Source organism: Labeo rohita, chromosome 20, assembly GCF_022985175.1.
Source record: "Labeo rohita strain BAU-BD-2019 chromosome 20, IGBB_LRoh.1.0, whole genome shotgun sequence".
Classification (NCBI taxonomy): domain Eukaryota; kingdom Metazoa; phylum Chordata; class Actinopteri; order Cypriniformes; family Cyprinidae; genus Labeo; species Labeo rohita.
In genome coordinates this window covers 17,706,036-17,732,950 of record NC_066888.1, presented here as the reverse complement: position 1 = coordinate 17,732,950, position 26,915 = coordinate 17,706,036, and the positions used below count along the sequence as shown (strand labels likewise).

Here is a 26,915-nt window from a genome sequence, read left to right as displayed (position 1 = left end):
CAACAGACATACCGACAGACAGACTGACTGATTAACCAACTGACAGACAGACTAACAGACAGACTGACCAAAAGACAGACAGACAGACTGACCGACTAACAGACCAATCGAAAACCAGACAGACTAACTGAAAGACAGACAGACCGACAGACAGATCAACCATCAGACAAAGAGACAGGCAGACAGATTGACAGACCAGAAGAGAGACTGAAAGACAGACTGACAGGCACAGACCGAAAAACATAGAGGAACCAACAGTCAGACAGACTGACCAACAGACCAAAAGACAGAGAGTGAAAGACAGACAGATTGACCGACAGACAGACTGACAGACACAGACCAAAAGATAGACAGACAGGCCGACCATCAGAAAAACAGACAGACAGACCGACCAACAGACCAAAAGATTTAAAGACAGACCGACTGACCGAAAGACTGAAAGACAGACTGACAGGTAGAACGATCATCAGACAAAGCAACAGACCAAAAGAGAGACTGAAAGACAGATTGACTGACTGACACACCGAAACACAGAGAGACCGACAGTCAGACAGACCGACCGACAGAGCGAAAGACAGACAGATCAAGAGACAGACCGACAGTCAGACAGACAGACAGACCAACTGACAACAGACAAACCGACAGACAGACTGACTGATTAACCAACTGACAGACAGACAGACTAACAGACAGACTGACCAAAAGACAGCCAGACAGACTGACCGACTAACAGACCAATCGAAAACCAGACAGACTAACCAACTGAAAGACAGACAGACCGACAGACAGATCGACCATCAGACAAAGAGACAGACAGACAGATTGACAGACCAGAAGAGAGACTGAAAGACAGACTGACAGGCACAGACTGAAAAACACAGAGGAACCAACAGTCAGACAGACTGACCAACAGACCAAAAGACAGAGAGCGAAAGACCGACAGATTGACCATCAGACAGACTGACCAGCTGACAGACAGATTGAAAGACAGACAGACCGACCAACCAACAGACAGACCAACCGAAAGATCGACAGACAGAATGACTGACGAACAGAAGACAGACAGACAGACCTGTGCTGATCCCATCCTATCATCCCCCCTCAAAATGTCAACTAAGCTGACAAATGGGATCCCAAGCAGCTCTTCCCTTATCTTATCCTTTTTTTTAACTTAATCTCCAGAACATCCATAATATCATATCGCATTTGTAGTTTTATTGTGTATAGTTCATTTACACATCATCTGTGATCCCATTCTGTTGCAAGTACAAACAATTGGAAGGCTAATACTTAGAAAAGAAAATATATAAATATTCAAATCAGTTTTAACAAAACATGCCTTCAATAGAGAAAAATCAACAGGGGGTCCTAAATTATATGTTCCTGATCACCTCTCCACTTCCTCTCTAATAATTATTTAGTCTTTTTTGCCGCTCTTTCTTTCACAACTGTGCAACCATGGCAACTTGGTTTTAAAGACCCTGAGCAAGGTGTGAACTCCAGGTGGAAGTCAAGGCCAGGGAGAGGACATGAGCCCAACGCCTGACATTTGAGCTGCTCTGACTCGTATAATTGAGGAAAGCATGAAAACATTTTGCCATGAATATGGATATTTTGCCACAGGCAGTCTAAGCAATATTCAAAATGTCTATTTGTCAGTCGTGCCTCATTTACATAATAGCACATTCTTTCTTTCGCAGGATTTTGGACTGACTGAGTGTACACAGAAATCACTGCCAAAAGCTTCCCTTATGACCCACCTTATTTATCAACCACTGTGTGCACTGGGCATCAAAAAGACAGATGTGCTTTAGCTGACAACGCATACTAATTCACTAAATTCGGGTCAACTCAAATGGAAAAAGATTAGTGGTAATGCCTAATGATGCACACAGAAGCACAGGTCATACAGTGATCAGTGTCTAAAATCAATGGCATGACTAACCCACTGCCTCTTTATTACTTTTTGTAAGGGAACGTAATCGCCTAGGCAAACCCCCCGGGGTGATGTCTGTCAGTCATTTACAGAAGGTGGTACTAAAGGTGGTGAGCTAGAGATGAGGAGAGCTGCTGTCAATAGGCTAATTGTATGCAGTGTCACACAGCAATTAGTGTCTCGCACCTCTAAGCATCTCATTCTATTCCCAGACATTCGGTCACGGACACAAGCTCCTGCCTGTGTTTATTAGGTGAGCCACTGTTGCTTGTTTCTTTGTGTGTTTTTTTGTTGACCAAAATAATGATGACAAATAGAGACAGAATTCTGTATATCTGCATCTTTTTTCATCCTCCGCTTTGCAGCTGAGAACCTGCCTCAGTTTTTTAAGTATATAAATAATTTTAAAAAACATTACAAATGTTAAACTCAACTCAACAAAATGAATAAAAATTTAGAAATTAAATAAAAATTAAAAATGTACATTTCACAACTCAACTTTGATAGATACATAGATAGATAGATAGATAGATAGATAGATAGACAGACAGATGTCCTCTACATGTTACACTAAACCATCAATCCGCAAGAACAATTTTGGCAAACAATTGGTCTGTTACATAGCGATTAACCATTATCCCTGTGGATACATGGCCAATCCAGCTCTGAGACCTCTGCCATTTGGATTTTGCACTCTCTCTGACTGCTAAGCCTGAGCATTGATCGATGACATTTCAACACATTAGGCTGAACTGCCTTCAACATCGCTGCAGTCTCCACAGGCACTGAGAAAGCATTGCCGTGACGTGACTGCCAGAGGCAATGGAGGCTTCTGGGTCCTTGGGAGTAAGGGCCTGCGGAGGTGCTAAGGGACCACGACACTGAAACCGAGATCCACAGAGCAAGATAAGCTGAATTGATGGCTGCACACTGTGCAAGACACATCCCCAACAGGCTTTTAGGCTTACCTGAGGAAGAATGAGGCTGCTGAGCTGGTTTGGGGTGCTGGTGGGATGGCTGGCTGGTCATGGTGGGTCGGTTTATGTCCTGATGGAGAAACCAAGGGTACAGCACTGGCCTGACCGGACTTGGAGGCTACAATTGCCAAACTGTCCTTCTCTACGGTAGGACTCTGTTGGGAAATAAATCACAAAAGAACAATGTAGTAAATATTGCATTAAATGCAATTAAAAAAGGTATAATTCACCATGCACAGACAACAACGCAACTGGCCCAGAAAGGTAGTAAGGACATTGTTAAAATAGTCCATGTGACATCAGTGGTTCAACCTTAATTATATGAAGCTACGAGAATATTTTTTGTCCACAAAGAAAACAAAAACACAGTGCCTTGCAAAAGTATTCATACCCCTTACATTTTATGTTGCAGCCTTATGTTAAACTGCTTTAAATTACTTTTTTCCACAACAATCTACACCCCATACACCATAATGACAAAGCACAAAACAGATGTGACAACTTCGCAAATTCATTAAAAATAAAACACTGAAATAAGTACATTGCATAAGTATTCATACCATTAGCTCAGTGCTTAGATGAAGCTATCTCTATATTTTGCTGTGTTGAGCTTTCCTTTTACTCTGACAAGTCCCTCAGTCCCCGCCACTAAAAAAAACAGCCCCACAGCATGAGGCTGCTACCACCACTTTACTGTTGGGATGCTACTGTGCAGGTGATTAGCATTGCCTGGTTTCCTCCATACATGATGCTTGGAATTGGTTCATCAGACCAGAGAATCTTGTTTCTCACAGTTTGAGAGATCTTTAGGTGCTTTGTTGCAAATTCCACATAGGTTTTAGCGTGTCTTCACACGAGGAGAAGATTGAGTTTGGCCACACCGCCATAAAGACCGGATTGGTGGAGTGTTGCAGTGATGTTTGTCCCTCTGTAGGTTTCTTCTATCACCACATACGATCATGGAGCTCAACTAGAGCTTCTTGGTCACCAGTCTAACCAAGGCCCTTCTCCATAAATTGCTCAGTTTGGCCAGAAGACCAGCTCTAGGAAGAGTCCTAGCCATTCCAAACATCTTCCATCATGGATAATGGAGGCTACGTGCTTCTGTGAACCTTCAATGCAGCAGAATTTTTTCTCAACTCTTCCCCAGATCTGTGTCTTGATGTAATCCTGTCTCCGAGCTCTACAGGCAGTTCTTTTGACCTTAGGGCTTGGTTTTTGTTGTGATTTTTAGCTTGTTAGATATTTTATTGAGAGGCGTGTACCTTTCCAAATCATACTCATTCAAATGAATTTGCCACAGGTTAACTACACTTTAAGTATAGTAACATCTACAAGTGATATGAATGCTCCTGAGCTAAATTTCAAGTGTCCCGGGAAAGGGTATGAATACTTATGCAATATAATCATTTCAGTTTTTTATTTCTGATAAATTTTCAAAGTTGTTACAAACCTGTTTTGAGCCTTGTCATTATGATGTATGGAGTGTAGACTGATGTGGAAAAAATCTGGAGTGGAGTAATTTAAAGCAGTTTAACATAAGGCTGCAACGTAACAAATGTGAAAAAAAAATGGGGTATGAATACTTTTGCAAGGCACTGTAACAACTTTATTCAACAGTTTCTTCTCTTCCGTGTCAGGCTTTGATGCGCGTCCACAAGAGTAAGACAACACATTAGTGTGGTGCTGCTGACGCAGGAGCTGGCATTCTGACGTGGAGACTGACTTTGGCTTTCTTCGTGCTCAACAAATATTCTCGTAGCTTACGGCTGAACCACTGATGTCACATGGATTATTTTAACAATGTTCTTACAACCTTTTTTGGCCTTGAATGTGTCAGTTGCATTGCTATCTATGCAAGGTCAGAAAGCTCTCAGATTTCATCTTAATTTTTGTTCACAGATGAACAAAGGTCTAACAGGTTTGGAAAGACATGAGGGTGTGTAATTACTAACAGAATTTTCATTTTTGGGTGAACAATCCCTTTAAAGGGTGATTCATGCAATCACTGTAGAAGAGTGATGAAATGGTAATGACAAAAAATGTTTACCTATAATCCTTTCAGCACCCTGTTGATTAAATGAGTCTTTGCTCTAGTTTATACCAGATAAACACTGTGGTCATGACATGATTGTGTCTGGAGGAGAGTAGGTTGCTGAAGAATTTGTCTTACAGCTTTTTCACTACGCTCAGTCTTTGGCTAACAGGATTACAAACACATACCATAATACCACAAACAGAGCATGCTGTAAAATAATGAAATCCTGGGGGATACTTAGCAAATACTGGTGTCAAAAAGACAACGGCTACTCGTGCAGACGCAATGTGAATTCAGCCAAGCAGCCCATGAACCAAACGTGAAGGCATTTCTCAGTGGTACTGATAAATATAGCAAATTTCTCTTTATAACTGCTATAACACCCATCATCCACACTTTATGGGTATCTTTTTTTCACATAAAGGCAGTGGTGTTAGGCTACTGGCTGATGAAAATCGAGCAAAGTTCACATACTGACTAAAAAAAAATACTAGAAATCTGTACTCTTGAGAGAGGCACTCCAGGAATTGTCCTTGAGGAGGTTAATAAAAAGCTCCAGATCAAATGCACCCACTATTTGTTATGTAAGAGCAGCTACTGAGCATTCACACAGAGAGAAATGAGTATTCCCAAAGGTACAGGGACCAAACAGAAGCGTCATGCCCATTCAAGGCCATTTAGACTTCTAAGCCCCAGTCATTTGTAATACAACTTCAATAAATATTTGTGTCTTTGATAACTGGAGCTGCTTAACTTACACACGAGGCCTTTGGAAAGATCACCTATCTGGCAGCTACCTCTTCATCTTAAAATAACCTAATCTTTGCATCCTCCGTATGTACATGTGTTCGTAATGTAAGTTTTAATTAGAATTTTTCACCTTAAAGAAAAGAGAGCAAGTAGTACATGACAGCACATGCATACACACATGTACTCATGAATGCACAAGGATATAGGGGAAATGAGAAGGCATGAGAAGGTCTGGTTGGTGATCTGCTGACAGTTTGATGTAGAGATAACGCTCACCACCAGATGTCGCTCTCCAAACACTGTTTACACACTCTGACTGTTGCACTACACCCCCCCAGTCCAATCAGAGACCGTATAAAAGCCCCGGCCTTTCTGTCACTCACCGCCACCACCAGAGTATTGAACAAGTTTATCTAGTCATACGAAAAAGCGTTTCTTTGTGTTCCTCCCGTGTTGTGTCTTTCTGTTATTCTGGCTCCTCGTCTGGTTTGTCTCAACCCCCCGCCTGTTTATCGACTATTCTATTGCCTAGCCCTTCACGGATATCGTTCGCCGCTGGATTGACCCTCGCCTGGATTAAGGATTACTCTTGTCTCGCCGTCCATACACCTGCCTGCCGTTGTTTGACCCTGCCTGCCTGACCATGTTTATGTCTCGTCCTGTTAATAAAGGTTTGCACATGGATCCGCTCGCCTCACGTCTCTCACTCAACGTTACAGAATACTCGGCCGCAACAGGATCCAGCAGCTTTCATTTTGGACATTCTACAGGTATGGACTTTGGACTATTTAGTGTGGGCTCGTCATTTACTGTGGGGTTGCGGAGGTGGAACGCGACAACGCGGTAATGGCGGCCGCGCACCCCGCTCATATAATGACGGCCGCGCCGGAGCGCGACGCCACAGATCCACTGGCCGCTTGGCTCACTCGGGGAAATGCGGCCACGCTGGAGCGCGCCCGAGCAATGACGACGGCAATGGATCGCATTGCTCAAATGGCGGCGAACGTAATGGATAGCATCGCTCTAATGGCGGCGACAGCTGTGCCCGTTCACAAAATGGCGGCCGCGTCGGAGCGCGTCCACACAATGGCGGCAACGGCGGAGCACGTTCACAAAATGGCGGCGGAAACAGAGCTCCGTCACGTCACAGCTGCCGTATCAGAACCAATTAAAAGTACAGTTACATTTCCTGAGGCAAGTCAAGTTAGAACTGTTGTTCCTGTGTCAAGTCGGGTTAAAGCTGTGTTTCCTGTCTCAAGTCAAGTTACAGAGCCACCGCACAAGATGGCTGCCACGCCAGAGCCACCGCACAAGATGGCTGCCACGCCAGAGCCACCGCACAAGATGGCTGCCACGCCAGAGCCACCGCACAAGATGGCTGCCACGCCAGAGCCACCGCACAAGATGGCTGCCACGCCAGAGCCTGCTAAAGCCCCGTCAGCCAAGCCACAGCCTGCTCAGGCCATCTCAGTCAAGCCACAGCCTGGTCACGTCATGTTTTCTGCTCCTGAGTCGGCACCCATCGTGGCCGGTCTTCCCGAGCGGTTTCTGAGTCAAGTCACGCCCCGCCTGACGGCCCAGAGTCAAGTCACGCCCCGCCTGACGGCCCAGAGTCAAGTCACGCCCCGCCTGACGGCCCAGAGTCAAGTCACGCCCCGCCTGACGGCCCAGAGTCAAGTCACGCCCCGCCTGACGGCCCAGAGTCAAGTCACGCCCCGCCTGACGGCCCAGAGTCAAGTCACGCCCCGCCTGACGGCCCAGAGTCAAGTCACGCCCCGCCTGACGGCCCAGAGTCAAGTCACGCCCCGCCTGACGGCCCAGAGTCAAGTCACGCCCCGCCTGACGGCCCAGAGTCAAGTCACGCCCCGCCTGACGGCCCAGAGTCAAGTCACGCCCCGCCTGACGGCCCAGAGTCAAGTCACGCCCCGCCTGACGGCCCAGAGTCAAGTCACGCCCCGCCTGACGGCCCAGAGTCAAGTCACGCCCCGCCTGACGGCCCAGAGTCAAGTCACGCCCCGCCTGACGGCCCAGAGTCAAGTCACGCCCCGCCTGACGGCCCAGAGTCAAGTCACGCCCCGCCTGACGGCCCAGAGTCAAGTCACGCCCCGCCTGACGGCCCAGAGTCAAGTCACGCCCCGCCTGACGGCCCAGAGTCAAGCACGCCCCGCCTGACGGCCCAGAGTCAAGTCACGCCCCGCCTGAGGCCCAGAGTCAAGTCACGCCCCGCCTGACGGCCCAGAGTCAAGTCACGCCCCGCCTGACGGCCCAGAGTCAAGTCACGCCCCGCCTGACGGCCCAGAGTCAAGTCAAGTCACGCCCCGCCTGACGGCCCAGAGTCAAGTCACGCCCCGCCTGACGGCCCAGAGTCAAGTCACGCCCCCGCCTGACGGCCCAGAGTCAAGTCACGCCCCGCCTGACGGCCCAGAGTCAAGTCACGCCCCGCCTGACGGCCCAGAGTCAAGTCACGCCCCGCCTGACGGCCCAGAGTCAAGTCACGCCCCGCCTGACGGCCCAGAGTCAAGTCACGCCCCGCCTGACGGCCCAGAGTCAAGTCACGCCCCGCCTGGTCCCAGGTCTGCTCCAGAGCTCCCGGCAGTTGGAGAAGCCGCGCCAATGCCTCCTGAGGTGTCAGCCGTGGCTGTGGATCCTCCCTTGGAGGCGGCGCCCCCGCACAAGCTTTCTGCTTCTCCCTTTTTCCTGTCTGCATCTTCTGTCCCAGCTTTCCCCAGGTCCCAGACCATGACGCAGCCTCCTGCTCCGCCCGGAGGGCCGCCCCGCCTCCTGCTCCGCCCCGGAGGGCCGCTCCGCCTCCTGCTCCGCCCCGGAGGGCCGCTCCGCCTCCTGCTCCACCCCGGAGGGCTGCTGCTCCTTCTCCCCCTATTCAGTCTACCTCCTCTATCCCTGCTCTCCCAAGGTCCCAGGCCGTGACGCGGATTCCTGCTCAGCCTGCTCTGCCCTGGAGGGCTCCTGCGCCTCCTGCTCTGCCCTGGAGGGCTCCGGTGCCTCCTGTTCCGCCTTCGGCGGCGCCCTGGAGGGCCCCTGTGCCTCCTGCACCGCCTCCGGCTCCACCCTGGTGGGCTCCTTCTCTGTCGGTCCTGCCTCAATCACCGGGTCCTCCGCAGGGACCTGGCCCTCCAGCCCTTGCCCTGTCTCGCTCCCGCCCCACCGCTCCCCTGGACTGGTATTCTGTTGGAGCGTCTGGAAGCCGCTCTTTGGGGGGGGGGGGCTATGTCACGAATCTGGTTGGTGATCTGCGGACCGCTCACCACCAGATGTCGCTCTCCCTCTGTTTACACACTCTGACTGTTGCACTACACCCCCGTCCAATCAGAGACCGTATAAAAGCCCCGGCCTTTCTGTCACTCACCGCCGAGTATTGAACAAGTTTATCTAGTCATACGAAGCGTTTCTTTGTGTTCCTCCCGTGTTGTGTCTTTCTGTTATTCTGGCTCCTCGTCTGGTTTGTCTCAACCCCCCCCGCCTGTTTATCGACTATTCTATTGCCTAGCCCTTCACGGATATCGTTCGCCGCTGGATTGACCCTCGCCTGGATTAAGGATTACTCTTGTCTCGCCGTCCATACACCTGCCTGCCGTTGTTTGACCCTGCCTGCCTGACCATGTTTATGTCTCGTCCTGTTAATAAAGGTTTGCACATGGATCCGCTCGCCTCACGTCTCTCACTCAACGTTACAACAACAAGCTTGCATGGATTTTTTTAGTTGAATTAATTTACTTGATTATACTCATTTTCAAAATTGTGGGGACAGTATGATCCCAGCCAAGAAATAAGAATCTTATGTAGCAAAACATTCTGTCATTTTCTAAAACATTTTTTTAAAAAGTATATACTTTTTAACCACAAATGCTCATCTTGCACTAGCTCGAACTCATGCATTACATAGTCACAATGGAAAGGTCACTCATGACCTTATAATTTTTTTTGTTTTTATTGATAGTTGTTCATGAGTTCCTTGTTTGTCCTGAACTGTTAAACTGCCCGCTATTCTTCAAAAAAAAAAAACCTTCAGGTCCCACAAATTATTTGGTTTTTCAGCATTTTTGTGTATTTGAACCCTTTTGAACAATGACTGTATGATTTTGAGATCCATCTTTTCACACTTATGACAACTGAGGGATTCATATGCAACTATTACAGAAAGTTCAAATGCTCACTGATGCTTCAGAAGGAAAACATAATGCATTAGAAGCTGGGGGGTGAAAACTTTCAAGATCAGGATACATGTAACCTATTTTATCTTCTGGGAAACATGTAAGTATCTTCTGTAGCCTCTGAAGGGCAGCACTAAACAGAAAAAAAGAATAATATTTAGGTAAAATAAGAAAAATTTACACATTCTGCTCAAAACTTTTCACCCTCCGGCTCTTAACGCATTTTGTTTCCTTCTGGAGCATCAGTGAGCATTTAAACCTTCCATAATAGTTGCATATGAGTCCCTCAGTTGCCCTCAGTGTGAAAAGATGAATCTCAAAATCATACAGTCATTGTTGGAAAGGATTCAAATACACAAAATGCTGAAAAACCAAAACATTTGTGGGAGCTAAAGGATTATTTTGAAGAACAGCAGGCAGTTTAACTGTTCAGGACAAACAAGGGACTCATTAACAACCTTCACCAAACAAAAAAAACAACAACAAAAACACAGTTATGGATCATTCAGGCAACAACACAGTATTAAGAATCAAGCGTATGTAAACTTTTGAACAGAACCGTTTTTATATATTCAGCTGTTATTTTCTTTTGTGGACTGTATGTAAACATCTTTTATGTGAAATATCTTATTCAGGTCAGTACTAAATAATGCATTTGTATGATCCCTCTTATTTTGGTCAAATAAATAACATTTTGCAGAATCCGCAAGGTGTATGTAAACTTTTGACTTCCAATGTAAATAGTTCAATGTTTTGTGAGACATTTTTTAATTACACAAAATTAATTTCTATAGTATGTGAATCAACTAACAAATCCTTATTAACAAATGAACAAACCCATCCTAACATCACACAGTACGTTGCCAAATGTGACCAAACAACAACATTTAAACTTCTAAATAAGCAAGCAATGCAATACATATTAACCACTGAGCCATTAATAATATAATACATATTGTATTTGATTGTTTGCCACTGTATTCTGGGAAAAAGAGAAATAGGACTGAACCACATCACCACTGTTTACAGTGCAGGCCTGTTTGAAGTCCAAAAATGAACCAGTTTCACAAACACACTTCCTTTTGTTGTGGGTAGAGCTGCATTCAGATGTACACATGTTTTGATTACTTATGTTACTGAAAGATGCTGATACTTTAAAGTAGTAAATAAAAAAAATGAATGATCAATCAAAGTGATTCTTCAGTTATATCAGCATTATTTACTCGCCTTAAGAATAACTTTCATGGTGTAAGTTCGGATATATCAGCCAGCAGAAAAAAGGGGGTTCATCCATCAAACTAATTTGTCATTTATATAACAGCCATGACAATCCATTTCAGTTTGTCAAATTAAGGTAAATTGCATAACGACCTTTCCCTGTAGTCAACATTTCAATACAGAGCTTTTCATTTTATAGTGCAACATTGCTCTCTCTCTCTCTCTCTCTTTCTCTCTCTCTCTCACACACACTCACACAGGCTCACAAGAGTGTGTTAGATGGGCACAGCTGTGTTCCAATAAAACCCAGCAGCAGATGGAGCTCACTGACAGCAAAGAGGTCACATTGGACTTTAACTTTGACATTTATAGAGCATTCACTAGCACAAGTGGTGACAGGAGAGAGCAGCCCCTCTGAAACGCTATTAATTATCAGCTTATATTAAATGTTGTCAGACAACAGCAATCTGCCGGTCACAAAAACAATTTATAAACCCTTAAACCCTGCTGCCATCTCAAATATAACTTACTATTAAAAAAATCACTGTAAGTAATGAGTGATTCTCCACTGCAGAACAGGACAGGAAATTAAATTGTTAAATTTGGTCTGCTGTTTCTGAGTGTCGCAGAAAAGGCCCTTAACGTCCTTCACAGAATGAGACCACTGCCAAGTTAAAGCAGGGCAGCATGTGCAGTCTAGCAGACAACCATCCCAGATGGACGTCAGGTGCCGTTTTTTCACCCCAGGTGAGACTGCAGTCCCATCTGTTGACAATTTGCACTTTTGGCTCCCTCTACACATTCAAATAAAGCTTGTGCGGGGCTCCTCAAGGCCTTAAAAGAGCCCGGCTGCCAGAGGAGGCCCATTAGTGGGCTGCGGGTGGCACTTAGGCCCGAGGACAAGCTGATGAGGCCTGTCCTACACTACAGAAACACGCGGGCTGGATGCCTCTAGCAGCCTCCAAGCTGATATTATACTAAGTGGGATGTATGGATGAAAGATATGACTCTCCATCCCTGCTTTCCTGACGCAGCTTTGCAGTTTGCAAAAGGTGTATTATAGGGTACGGTCTGCACAATGCTGAAGTATACAAAAATGTGGGGAAAACAACACCTTTATGAATAAGAAAAGGACAAAACACTTTGTCAAATATGGCTCTATTGAAATTCATGGCGCAATGTCTTTGTCTTCAAGGGTGGAAATGTTCTCCTGGGTACCAACAGCCTTGTGTTTCTGTGTGGTTTGGATGTGCTGTGACTTTCAAGGTCTAATTGCTTTTCATACCCTGTGAGATGAGGGGGAAGACAGCATCCATTGTGCTTCTTTGACACAGGGCCAGTCAGCTTTTCTTTACTACAATATTCAGTATTATGCAGAGGTGATATAGAAAGACTACCAAATGCAAACCTGTTGACATTGGAAAGAAAACATTCCAACAAACACGATGGCGGTGAGCCAATCTTTCGTCAGGAATTGTATGTTATACCCACTAATAGTATTTTACACTCTGATTTTCTCTATAATTGAACCAATATTTTATATCCAGGATTTTTCGACCTGAGGGTCCAGTTGCTGTAATCGTGACTTACATTACTAAGCTTGATGAACTTCAACACATCCATAACTTATTGTAAAGATTTATGATGCATAAATGCATAAAGCTCAAGGAACAGTAACCACTAGCAGACAACAAAATAGTGCACACTACAAAATAAAATAATAAAATAAACAATAAAATAAAGTTCAGACTGTTAATACTAACCACAGCAATAACTACAGACAACACACTTTCACACTAACAAGCATATATATATATATATACACACACATTTTATAAAATTAAATTAAAAAGTGAAATAAATAAACTACAGACAGCAAACTATTCTACACTACATAACCAAATAAAATAACATAAAATAAAAACTACAGACAACACAGTTTCACACTAAATAACCAAATAAAGTAAAATAAAATAATTACAGACAACCCACTATTTTACACTAAATAACCAACTTAAATAAAATAAACTCAAATAAAATAACATCAATAGCCAGCACTATTTCACACCAAATAATAAAATAAAAAATCTATAAAATAATAAAATAAATAAAATAAAATTACCAAATAAAGTCAAATAAAATAACTACAGACAACACACTATTTTGCAGTAAATAAAATAAAATAAAATAAAGAAAACAGGCAACAAACTATTTTACACTAAATAACAAAATAAAATTAAATGAAAAAAAATGCAGACAATACACTATTTTACACTAAATAACCAAATAAAATAAACTAACTACAAACAACACTATTTTACACTAAATAACCTATAATATAAAATAATAATAATAACAATAATTGTAATAATATAAAAAAAACCAACTAAATTTCAGGTTTTTACATGCTTATTATACAGCCACACAAATTATGAGAAATCCCCTATGTGCTGCTCAGTATGATTTGCTATAGTAAATCATCTATGAACATATAAAACTAATAGTCTATTGAGAAACTGACTGATCAAATTCTATGCTTACTATGCAGGCAAGGTCACTTTCTCCAATCAAAACATTTATGGCTTGAATGTTGCATTTCCATGGAAACCTTGACATTCCAAGTTACCGCTGACAAGAGAAGGATATGAACTCACAAGCACATCTGCATCCTTTAAACGTAACTCTCACACATGTCTCCATCCTTCATAAAGTGCATAAAACTAGGGGTAACTCACATTCCCAGTGCTTAAGTTTTTTAATCTTATTCATCTCTCTAAACATCAGCCATGACAAATGGCTCATCTGTGACAATGGGGTCACCGCAAGCCACCCAAATGCCTATCAAATTGCATTCCATATCAAGATGACTTAATGCTCAATCTCCTGACGGGAAGGTCAAGTAGAACCGAGAAGGCCGATACGAGACAAGCAGCGGCTAATCTACCTGATAATAATGTCTGGCTAATGCTAAGTCGCTCAGCACGCAAACATCTCAAAGGTGAAATATTAAAATTGTTACTGTGTCTTTCGGGCTTTAATGAGGATTTACCATCTGTGGTTGTGGAAAATTTTGTCCTTTTTGACTTTCTGATATGTCACATGTGCAAAATCAATTAAGATGTTTGGGATAACCTTGAAGCAACTCCTAAAAAGGCATCTCACATTTGAAAAACATCTATAGTACATTACGTTTACCTTCAAACCATTCTGTTTGATTAAGTCACCTTAAGCCTGAACACTACCATTATCAAAAAGCTAATATCTTATTCTCCCTGAGAAGGGTTCTTGAGTCCTGTCATAACAGCCTGATCCTTGGCCCTGAACTGGACATGAGCTCCATAATGGCATAAATATAGTCACATAAACCCCATGATGAGGGACTCCTTTATGAAAGCTAATAAATAATTCTTCTCAAGGTAAAACCATAAACCAAATCACTAGGCCATAATCACAAAGACTTGTATATTTGCAATGCAACCATGATGTGCTTTGTGGCCCAAAAGGGCCTCTGCAGAAAAAGCCCAGACAGTGGCCTTGGTGTCCAGTCGGACCCAAGGACCACCAGAGATACTGTCTGTAAATTTTTTACACGAGTTACAGTTTGTACCACTAACTTTACTCAGGCTTTGATATATAGCCACTTGAACACTTTAAGAAGTTTGGGAAAGTAGTAACAAAAATAAAATAAAATAAAATAAAATTGTAAAAGTTTGTGCTCAGTAATTTTTTTTTAAATAAATTAATTATTTTATTCACTTAGGTTCAATAAATTGCTCATTTATAATGTTACAAAAGATTTCTAAATTATTATAAGCAAGTGTTTTTAAAGCCTTCTAATTAAGCATACTATTTAAAAAGATGATAATAATGGTGTCCATAAAAATATTAAGCAACACAACTGTTTTCAATACTGATAATAAAACAACATTTTTCCTGAACATCAAATCAGCATATTAGAATGATTGAAGACTAGAGAAATGGCTGCTGAAAATTCAGCATTGCCATCTCAGGAATAAATGACATTTTTAAAAAGAAGATTTTTTTTTTTTAATTGTACAAATAAATTCAGCCTTTAACATGACGCCTAATAAATTTATCACAAGTCACAACATGTACTTTTCATGTGCTTGTAGACTTCTTTCAAAAACAAACAAAAAATCTTACCAACCCCAAACAATAGTTACATATATACTGTTGTTCGAAGGTTTGTGCTCATCAGGACTGCATTTATTTGATCAAAAATACAGAAAAAACAGTAATATTGTGAAATAGTATTGCAATTTAAAATAATTCTATGTAAATATATTTTGAAATATAATTTATCCGTGAGATGCAAAGGTGAATTTTTAGTATCATTAGTTCAGTCTTCAATATCACATGATCCTTTATATTCAGAAATCATTCTAATTTGCTGATTTATTATCAATGTTGGAAACTTGCACTGATTTTTTTTTTTTTTTTTTTTTTTTTTTTGGAAAAAAATACTTTTTTGATACTTTTTTTCAGGATTCTTTAAGAAATAGAAAGTTAAAAAGAACAGCATTTATTTGAAATGGAAATGTTTTTAAACAGTATGCACTACTGTTCAAACTTTTGGGAGTCAGTACATTTTTTTCTTTCTTTAAATTGATAAAAAATGATAAAGTAAAAGCAAGTAAAGACTTACATTGTTGTGTTGTTATTCTTTTTTGAATAAATGCTATTCTTTTTTATTTTTATTCATCAAAGAATCCTGAAAAAGGTATCACGGGTTCCAAAAAAAATATTAAGCAGCAAAACTGTTTCCAACATTGATAATTAGCATATTTGAATAAATTCTGAAGGATCATGTGAAACGAAAGACTGGAGTAATGATGCTGAAAATTCAGCTTTGCATCACAGGAATAAATTCTATTTTAAAGTATATTAAAAAAGAAAACAGCATTTTAAATTGTAATAATATTTAACAATATAAAAAATATATTTCTATATTTTTAATCAAATAAACACAGCTTTGGTGAGCAGAAGAAACTTCTTTAAAATAAATAAAAAAATCTTACTGATTCCAAACTTTTGAATGTCAGGGTACATTATTATTATTATTATTATTATTATTATCATCATCATTATTTTATTATTTTTTAAATTTTAAGGCACTCCCTACCAAATGCTTGCACTTCAGAAAATCAAACAGGACTAGTGGGTCTATTAAATATTAATTACATTGATTCAATTAATATTCATGAGCCTAGCTCATATGTCCCTCCCACTTTTCAGATCATTTCTACACTCTTGATCATAAAGAGGTTGTAATACTTACTAAGAAAGATGCTTTCCAACCAGCACTTTCACTTTTAGTTTTTAGCTTTAAAAGTAGCTTATTCAGATTGTGTATATAAAGCATAGCTTCAGAAGTCATCATGCTATAGCTACTCTTACCAATGAGCGAAGATGATCTGAGCCACTAGTCACACGCCACACTCCCTCCAGGTAGTGTTGTGCATGTAGAGAAAGTGGAGTGACAGTGGCCAAACAGGTTCGTTTGCCACCCACTCTCACTGCTCCATCTTGATTCCAACCCATTTCCTGCATTTTCTCCCTGGATAACGGACCACATGGATGCCTGGTGAGTTTTTGACTGCTAGCAATTGGAGAACACTGTGTGGGCCATTCCCAGGAAGCAGAGGGTGAGATTGAACTGTGAGATGCCACACGTGGTGGCAGGAGGCCAGAAAGGGGTCCGGGCTGCAGGTCAGGCATGTCGTCGAACGCCAGCCCCAGGGCGGAGTGGAGTGCCAGGCGCCTCAGGTGGTGAAGGGGGGTTCCACACACTTCACAGCTGCTCTGGGCACCGCTGCCCCTCGGAGGCCATTCCAGAGTCTGGAGCTTGTCAAGGAGGAAGGCTGCAAAGCTCGGGTCCTGCAAGGAAAGTCAGTAGAATGAGAAGTTATTACAGCACAGCTGCTGAAAACATCTTGGTTTTGTTCATGCCGCATTCTGGTTAAATTAACAGGCTGATTATATTTTTCAGAGCTTGTGCATTAACATTCTCCATTTACAAACCAAAATCTGGGCTTAATTTATAGTTGATTAGCTTGTCAATCAGATGCAACACAGTATGAAGCAAGTAATAACCAGAGGCGGCAACACAGCCCACATGTTGGCATACATTATAATTACAAGCCTTTAACATTCTCTGAACTATGTAAATGAGATGTTTCATGGGAAAAACATTCTTCCATTTTTTTCAAGACATACACAATATTGATGCCTGATTAAATTCATTGCATTTGATAACGAACTACGTATCAATTTAGCTAACTATTAACTAGGGGTGGGTGATATACCGTTTGACACAATTAACCGGTATAAATTTGTCAGCCGGTATAGATTTTGGACGACAGTAACATCTCTATTGCAGTTACACTCTCAAGTGACATTGCAGCACTACGTGGTCACAAAAATGTATCGTTTGCACTCGTTTTTAAGCATTGTGGTTTAAAAACAAGTGATTTTAAGCCACTGAAACGCAATCAGCAGTAAAGAGAACTAATTTCAGCCATATCTGCTGTCATAACCGTGGAGAACGGATCTAAAATGAAGTGCAATTTTATACTTTTCAGCTTGAAACAACAATGGCGAAAGCAGCTCAATGAAAATAAACAACTTCAAAATCTGGCTTCGTCATTTGTATTTATTATTAATTACAGATTCATAATTTCCGATCCACATGAATTTGTAAATGCTCACGCTATGAATAACACATTTGGAAATGTAATTTAATCTGTGATATGACTTGCTGCGATCACTGTCATTGTTCATAAAGCAACTCATCTGATTTACTGTTCAGCAGCTCTTTGTAAGAAATTGTGTATTTGTTCAATTCAAGCAGGGCACTTACTTTTGAATAGAACAGACATCTGAGATACACACAAAATGTGCAGAGAGATGGTTCACTTACATGATCAGCTGGCTGAGATCAAGCTATGGTGTGTTTATTTCATCTGGCAGATATCTCAGTGCCACCTAGTTATTAAAAAGTTATTAAAAATGTGTATGGTAATGAATTCCAATCATTCGTAAATGTGCTCATGCGGGCTTATGCACAATTACAAGCTACGCATTCACAATTACAACTAGGCAAATTGTGTGTCCAGGAACGCAGTGGAATATTCTGGTCTAATTTAGAGGTTTTGCTCTAGTATATTGCATAAATGTGAAAAAGACTAATAGGCCAGATGCTTAACAATAAATATTCAATAACATGTCCATCAAAGAGTTTTTAGCCAGCTGAAAAAATGTCAGGAGCTTTTCTTAAAACGACTAGCTGGTGGTGCTTGAGAACGCTTTGGTGGCAGTGTTTTTCCAGCTGATGTAACGATTGTTGTCCTCAAAGTTGTCGCATACTACTGTCACCAATTTCAAATGGACGACTCTGGTTGTCAGTTCTTTTATTCACCGCATTGTATTAATACACCCAGTGATAACATTGCAGATGCAGACATAAACGCAGAAGCGTTAACCATTTTCTGCTGAACTACGGTAGGCGCAAATGAACAAAACAATGACAACGTCTGCAACGTATTAACTAATAGAGGGCACCAAAACACCATTTGATTTAGTTCACCATTCTAATTTCATGTAATTCAACATGTTCTTTTTAACTCCGTTACACTGAGACACTTTGCCATGATTTGGAATATCCACGGTGGCACGCTGTACAAGTAGGATGGTTGGTCGGTATTTGTCCCACCCCTCCTCTATTTACGGCTGGGTAAATAGTGACAGTGACGAGCACTGCGTTTTACAGTTAAATCAACTACAATTATAATGGCAGTGCATCAAAATTCAGTGTAATCACTTTGCCAAAAAGAACACAGAACATTTTACGCACTGTTTACACGTGGTATTGAGCAGGTGTACATTTCTTTCGTACCACAGACTGTAAAAAATATGGACATAGTGTCTGTGACGTCACCCATAGGTTTCTGAAGACCATTTTTGAAGCTCTTAGTGGGCGAGAGTCGCCATCTTGGAATCTCATCACTGCACGTCACTCCCAGATAATCAAAAATGGGCAAAGAGGCGGGACGTGGGTGGAGCTGGTTGCTGAAACCACGCCTGCCTAGCGTGACGGTGGCTACAGCAGCAGCAATCCACCTGTCACTCAAGTGGCCACGCCCTAAATTATGCAGAACTTTAAGGCTTAATATAGTTTAAACTGATGAGTTATAAAAAAATTCACCCCTCTCGCAGTTTTTTCTGCTGTAAAGTTGGGCATTTTAACATGGGGAGTCTATGGGATTGTCTCCCTTTTGGAGCTAATCTTTAGCGGCCAGTCGATGAATTGCAGTTTAAGTCACTTCCGTGTTGGTTTCAATAGAGAGAGTGGGAGGTTGCTGCTTGTTTCGTACCAGCGGACACTCTGAAAATATGACCATTTTCATTCATTCGAAAGTTTACGTTAGAATGAATTTACCCACGATTTACACAAAAATTTGTTCTACTCGTGTTTCATGAATGAGGCCTAACGTTTTAAGTTTAAGTCCACCAAAGTTAATCTACACTCCTGTCTGATTTGTTTGTTGGACAGAATGGCAGATTCTGAGCCTTATGATTGGTCAGATCGCCTGTCAATCAAGCTGTTTGCAAAGGGTTAATGTAGGTCTAAAGTAAAAGCAAACAGCTGAAAAAGAAAACACATGTAAAAGTATGATGGACCCGGGCAGGTCTTAAAGTGACAGCAGTCTAATATTCCTGCTGTCTGTCATTCCTGTTAATCAAACAATGGAGAGAAAATTTCTCACTACTCTTGACTAAATCACTTTTGTAACTTTAACAAGAAGAAATGTATATTTAATTTACACAGTGAAGAATATGCATTTTTTGTATACATTTGATTACTTTACAGAATGTATGTAGCATTTCTTCTTTGTTCTACTTTAGTTTTTTATCGTATTGCTTGTAATTAGTTAATTTGTGAAACTAAATATCTTTTAAAAATCACTCTGAAACCAGTCGGTGGTCCAAAAACTTTTTTGGGGCCACTATAAAAATATTTAGATGAAGATATATAAATTATGGTAATCTTTTGGTGAACTTGGGCATATAAATGTCACTCCTAACAGCTGCTGTTTTTAAAAACCACAAAATCAAAGGTCTCTCTCCATGCTTTGCAACATTGTGTGCAGTTTGATTTAAGGATTGTAATAAACTTATGCTGCCAGCACCCCAAGTGTATATTTTGCAGGAGTGAAATGGAGGTCAGGGGCCAAAAGCCCCGACCTCAGCACAACACTAAACCATGATTGAGTGCTTTTGTTTTGGACTGGAAGACTTCTACAGCAGGTTCACTCACTAAAGGGGGAAACCGTACAACATTGGCATGCCAGATGCCTGCAATCTGCTTCAGCTTCAGTCTGCATGCAGGCAGCCCCTCCAACCTGTTAGAGCTGCCTGTGGGCATAAGATTTTACATTTATTCATTTAGGCAGACTTGGCTAACATCTTTACAAGCAAGAGCTTTCGGGGATATAGTCTAGAAACCAGTAATATCATGATGGGGAATACAGAAAATGATACTGCTAATGCTATTGACAATGAATATGAATTAGTGGGGACTGAATAGAATAAAATAGCTCAATTCTGACTCAAAGATGTTACATGGAACAGGAAAAAATAAAATAAATTGCAATAAGACAGTAAAATCACTGAAACACTTTCTCTAAAATAAAATTAAGTTAAAAACAAAAGCAAAATCACTAACACACATCTGTAAAAAATTAAATTCTGCATCTTCATTAGAAACATCTAAAGGCTTCCGAAGCGGCTCAGTCAACATGTGTTCTCAGCAGCCTTTACGCATGTACATTTAAACACTGCGAATCGTAAAAATGCAAAATGACAGCTGCAGAATGCAAAATAACCAGATGACATGAACGCAAGCACAAATGTGGCGTGTGTTAGTCCATCCACCCACTCAACAGACACAAGCTGCACTTGTTAAGTGCTAGTCACACCACGGCGCTATCAGAGAGGACCTTCCTTTGTATAGAGATTTAAAGCCAGGCTGCCGTCTGCATCCTTTATTGTGTCTGTGGCTTCTGGTGTCTTCCTGGACAAACACATAGAGGTTATTCACGAGTCAATGCCTTCCTATGAGCCCGTGCTCTCTGAAGTCCCACCCCACATGTGCTCGCAGTAGCCACTGCATTCTGATGGACAGGACAAAGGGGTGAGGATGAGCAGGCACACTTTTGGAAGACGACAACAACGTTACACATTTGTACCCCTCCACCAACAGTGAACCTATAAGGCACAATGGTGAAGTGAAAATGTAGGATCTATAAGTACACCTGCGATAAATCAAAAATACTAGCCGGTAGGTATTAGCGGTGATGGACTACCTATCTCTGTTCAAAGAAATGAATAAATAAAAGAGCAGCTTAACCAAAGAGTGTGACATACTGACATACACTTAAATAAAAGATAGGATCACGGAGGCTGTCGAAGATGATGCAGTGCTAGATATAAGGCTAAGAGAGAATTGAGGCCTTCCTTCGAAGGCTTCATCCATGCTCCACAGAGGGGAAAATTGCTGGAGAATTGCAATTTTCTGTTCTGTTAGGTAACAGACAGATGATGGAGGTAGAAGACGAGAGGAACAGGAAATGGAAGGAAGACAGGCAAGGAATAAGTAAGGACTGTCAGAAAGGTTGGATGAAATCCAGTGTGCATGACAGAACCCAGTAAGAGGGCACATACGAGTGACCGGAATGACAGAACATAGGAAGTTTGAGAAGATTCATTTTACAAAAATTCTGAACGCATGGGCCATTCACACACAGAACACTCTTGCGTTTAAAAACGTGAAGCGCAGTAGAATGGAAAAGAGCGTCTGGATTTGAGACTAGGGCTGTTGAGCATTTTGGTAATTGAGTAATCTGATAATTATAATTAATTATTTTGTGGTAATAAAAATAGACCTAAGTACTTTAAAAGTACTTTTAAAATTCATATGTAATAGCAATGAGGCAATAATAATTGGTTAATATAAAGTATCAAAAGTAAGTAATCATGTGGTTTTATTGAACAAAGCTGTTAAAATACATTATGTATCATAAACAATAGAACTAATGTACATTATGCATTATAACAAATGCCTGCAGAGGCCGCCAACAGCCTGACGATTGTTTTTACACTTTACTGCGCGATCTAATCCTTGTTTAATATTGGCTAAACATCATTTAATTAAAATATTCACTTAATCTTTAATATTTGGCTATTTCTTTATAACATTAATACTACAGCAACTGTACTTTCTTTAATATGTCGACATCAAAGCCAGTGAGTGTTTGAGCTTTTATTTTGAAATCGCGATGAAGAGTGGCAGACAGATATTGATGTATTCACCTGTGTTTGCTTAGGTTTATAAATGATTTACCTTACCAGATGAACGTTATAACAAACCAAAAGTCACAGCAATACGCAGAAATGGAGTTTGAGATACATGTAAACGTGTGGACTGTCTGGAGCATTCACTGTGAATGAAGCCGCTCTGAAAGGTACGTATGTACACTACCGTTCAAAAGTTTGGGGTCAGTAAGACTTGTAATAGTCTTTAAAGAAGTCTCTTATGCTCATCAAGGCTGCATTTATTTGATTAAAAATATAGAAAAAAACAGTAATATTGCAAAATGTTTTTACAATATAAAATAATGTTTTTTATTTTAACATACATAAAATAGAATTTATTCCTGTGATGAAAAGCTGAATTTTTATCAGCTGTTACTCCAGCCTTAAGTGTCACATGATCCTTCAGAAATCATTCTAATATGCGGATTTATTATTAGAATGATCAGTGTTGGATAATATCAACAGCTGCCAAATATTTTTTGGAACCTGTGATTTTTTTTTTTTTCAGGATTCTTTCATGAATAACAAGTTTAAAAAGTACAGTGTTTATTCAAAATATAAATATTTTATAACAATGTAAATTATTTATTATTAACTTTTAAGAAACTTTTAATTATTAACTTAATACATCCTTGGTGAATAAAAGTATTAATTTCTTAAAAAAAAAAGAAAAAAGAAAAAAAGAAACAATAAAAATGTACTGACCCCAAACTTTTGAACGGTAGTGTACGTGACGTCGTAGCATTTGTGGATTCACAACAGCATTATGCTTAATTATGAATTCTTGATTGGTTTAATATATCATACTGCCTTGGAAAATGCGTTTTATGGATTCTAGTCAGTAGAATGGGCCACTTCCGGTATTTTAAAGGTTACTCTACACGTGCAAAATGTCTAGGATTTTTGGAGTCATAACAGCCCTACTTGAGACCTGTTGTAAACAGTGTGCCTATGCAAAAATAAAACAGCTGAATTACATACATTCATTAATACACAATGTGCATGTTAAGTGTGTGTACAGGTCTGTGTTTAGCTGCAGTTTACAACAGATTTGAAAGGGGCTTAACCAATCAGAATTAAGAACCCCATGCATCAGCCAAAGAGTTCTATCTTAAGCTTGCTCAATTATTTGAAAAAAATAAATGGACGTTTATTCATAAATGCAATCCACTCAACAGCTCCTCCAGACCTCTTTTTTGACTGACTGCCAATCCGCATGCACAGAATTGTGGGATATCATACAGTAAGCAGTGAATGATAAATCTATGCCCCTTTCAAAAACCAACCAAAGGCATCTTAGCAGACAGGAGGACACACAAACACTGGATTTGGACATGTCTTGTGGTCTTCCAACCTTCCAGCATTCTAAGGCTTTTAGACGCTGTCACATTCTCAACAAAATAAGACACATTTTCTCACTTATCTACTCTACAAAATGCACATTTATATAAAAATAAGCTATGGTGCAACACATCAAGCTTTCATTTTAATATGCTATATATATTTTACATGCTGAAACACATTTGCCAAAATATTGTGACATTAAACGCACCTGCACACTTTAAACAGCTGGGGAAAAAAGTTGAATTTATATTATATTATGTGACAAAACAAAACCCTGGGAAATTCAACAGCCTCGGCAATACAGTTTGTAAAATGTAAACCGCTTAACCGAATGATCTAAATAGCACAATATCCACAATTTAATCCTAATGTAAATTTTTCATACATCAAAAAAAAAAAGAAAAAAAAAAGAATTACCTGCTTTTCTCAGCAATCCGATAATACTGGCTGATAAAAGTCGACTGGTCACTTGATTACTTCATATTCTCGTAATCTCTCTGGCCGCAGCTTCTGGTATGCAGTCAGACCACAACTGACTCAACTCAGAGACAATTCTACTTACTCACAGAGCAGTGTTGTAAATCACTTCACACAAACAATTGAGATTCATCCTCATAAGCATAGCAACAGACGGAGTGCTTTGTATGCCGGTGGTCAGGGGGGAGACTGGATGCTCCTATCAGAAGTCTAGGAATGAGCAGCTAATTTCAGAAATGCCACCAAATCCTGATGATGTAAACTTCAAAATGATAAGATACTATAGACATTAAAGACAAGAATAGGTACGAAGATATTTAAAATGTCATGCAAAATGTCTTCAACCAAATGCATAATTTTACTTGTAGTAGAACAGCTGATAAAAACATCAAAATAATACACGTTATCCACACGACTCCAGTCTATCAATAAACATCTTGTGAAGTGAAAATCTGTGCACTTGTAAGAAACAAATATATTGCTAAGACTGTTAACTTCAAATTGTTGCTTACAGCTAAACTACATGTATTCCATCTAAAATATTGCTTACTCCAGTGAAAAAGTCATCTTGTCTAAAACAGGAGAGAAATATGAATGAATCAAACACTGTTTAGAACAAAAAAATATCCAAAACCATTTTAAACAAATATGTTTAAGTAGAGAATATAAGGTTACAGAAAATAAAGCATGATACCAAACAGAGTTTTAAAAGTGCACCCCTCTGCTTGGTCTTTACCTAATTTACCATCTGCAAGTCAATGTCTCATCCACACAAGAGCTGTCCCCAATGCTGCCTTCAAGAAAACCCTGATTTATTCACCTCTTTGCATATTCATGCTACCAGCAGTCGTCTCATCAAAAACACCTGTGTACATCCCATATGAAACCTGTTCTATCCCTCTTTGGAAGTGTACTTCTTTTAAAAAAAAAACTCATTAAAAACAAATTATGCATGTGTCACAAAATACTTTCAAATACGAGACTCTAATTAGTAATGCAAATTAATCCTCTTCACATAAAACGATGAACTGCCTCAATACAAGCTATATTAACATCAGGCGTCTGAACTGGTGTACTCAGTGTAAAAATGTGTGTTGTAAGTAAAAAGAAGAAACAAACAATCATGTTTCTTAAAAATGACATGCAGAGACAGAAGATCATAAATGCAAAAGTTTGTGAGAAGAATTTCACAGATAAATCTTAAAAACATTACTGAGATTATTCTCCTTTCATACAAAATCTGCTTTTAACATTCTGTATACTATGACACATGAAAGCGTCTCAGAAATGTAATAACTTATTTAGTCTCATGTATGTCAGTCTTCAAAGAATCTCTCCCAGAATAAATCACCTTTGATCACCTGGATGCATGATATAGGCCTAGTTATCCTGCATAATCTATCGCTTAATTCCCTGCAATGACAAAAACTGATACAGATATGACATTGACATCCTGGCCATCTTTGGCCAAATACTGACACAAAGTCCATAGCACTGAAATTACATATGTATATTATAAGTATACTCTGACACTTTTTCTGTTTGCTTCTATTTTACAACACTTGATGATTACCTAATCAAAAAAAACTCTAAAAAGGCGGTTACACAAAGAAACACAATACGAAGAAACAATGCTAGGACAACTCAAGATTGCACACTAGACGCATCATTTTCAATTCAAACAGTGGTCTAAAGGAGTTCATTACAGGCAAAAGCTCACTTTAAGAATGAGTTTGTGTGTTTCTGTTGGCTGCATGAATATAATTAGCTTTAAATATGCAACTTCGCTGGAAAACTAATGCATAAAAGTGACCAAATTAACGTAAACCAATGCAAATAAATGTTAACTATGACATCAAAAATCTGGGCCGAACCTGTGTTTGTTTTTGTCCCATTGTTGTAACAAATTGAGATGTTAGCATCCTCTCAGCCTCGTCGGCAAACATACTGCTGTTTATTCTCTACTAATGCAGCATCCAGTCAAAAAATTAATTACTTTAAAATTATGTGAAAACATGTAATGTGGTTTAGTGTATACACACCATTTCATTGTTTGTTTTAAAGGATAAATGCACTTCCAGAATACATTTTTTTTTTTTAATTTACTCACGTCTTCCAAGATGTTCATGTGTTTCTGTCTTCAGTTGAAAAAAAAAAAAGGTTTCTGAGGAAAATATTTCAGGATTTGGGTCTATATAGTGGACTTCAGTGGTGATCAATGGGTCTATTCTAGCAAAACGATCTGTCATTTTCTAAAAAAAAAAAATAATAATAATAATAGTAATTCAATTTATATACTTTTTTAACCACAAATGCTTGCCTTGCACTAGCACGTTGGAAAAGTCACATGTAATTAGTTCTTTGTCTGTGTACTCCAGATCAAAAAAATTGGGTATGGTGAAAAACTTCATCTCATTTTCTCCTCCAACTTCAAAATTGTCCAACATTGTTGTTTTTGTAAAGGGCATTTGACATTTTTTGCATGTTCCCTTTGTAAACACTAGGTCAGTACTTCCACCTACACTACACATGACCTTTCCAACGTGATTACGTAATGCATGAAGTCGAGCTAGAGCAAGACAAGACTTTCTTTACAAAATGACCAATCG

General features: G+C 40.2%; 1 protein-coding gene across 1 annotated transcript in view; it reads right to left on the bottom strand.

Annotated features, from left to right (window-relative positions):
• The window catches only part of kif26aa (kinesin family member 26Aa), a 93,466-nt gene that overhangs the window by 43,207 nt on the left and 23,344 nt on the right, over positions 1-26,915 (bottom strand). The window contains 2 exon segments of the mRNA XM_051139398.1: positions 2,905-3,068; positions 16,510-16,989. Coding sequence (XP_050995355.1) covers positions 2,905-3,068; positions 16,510-16,989 — 644 coding nt within the window.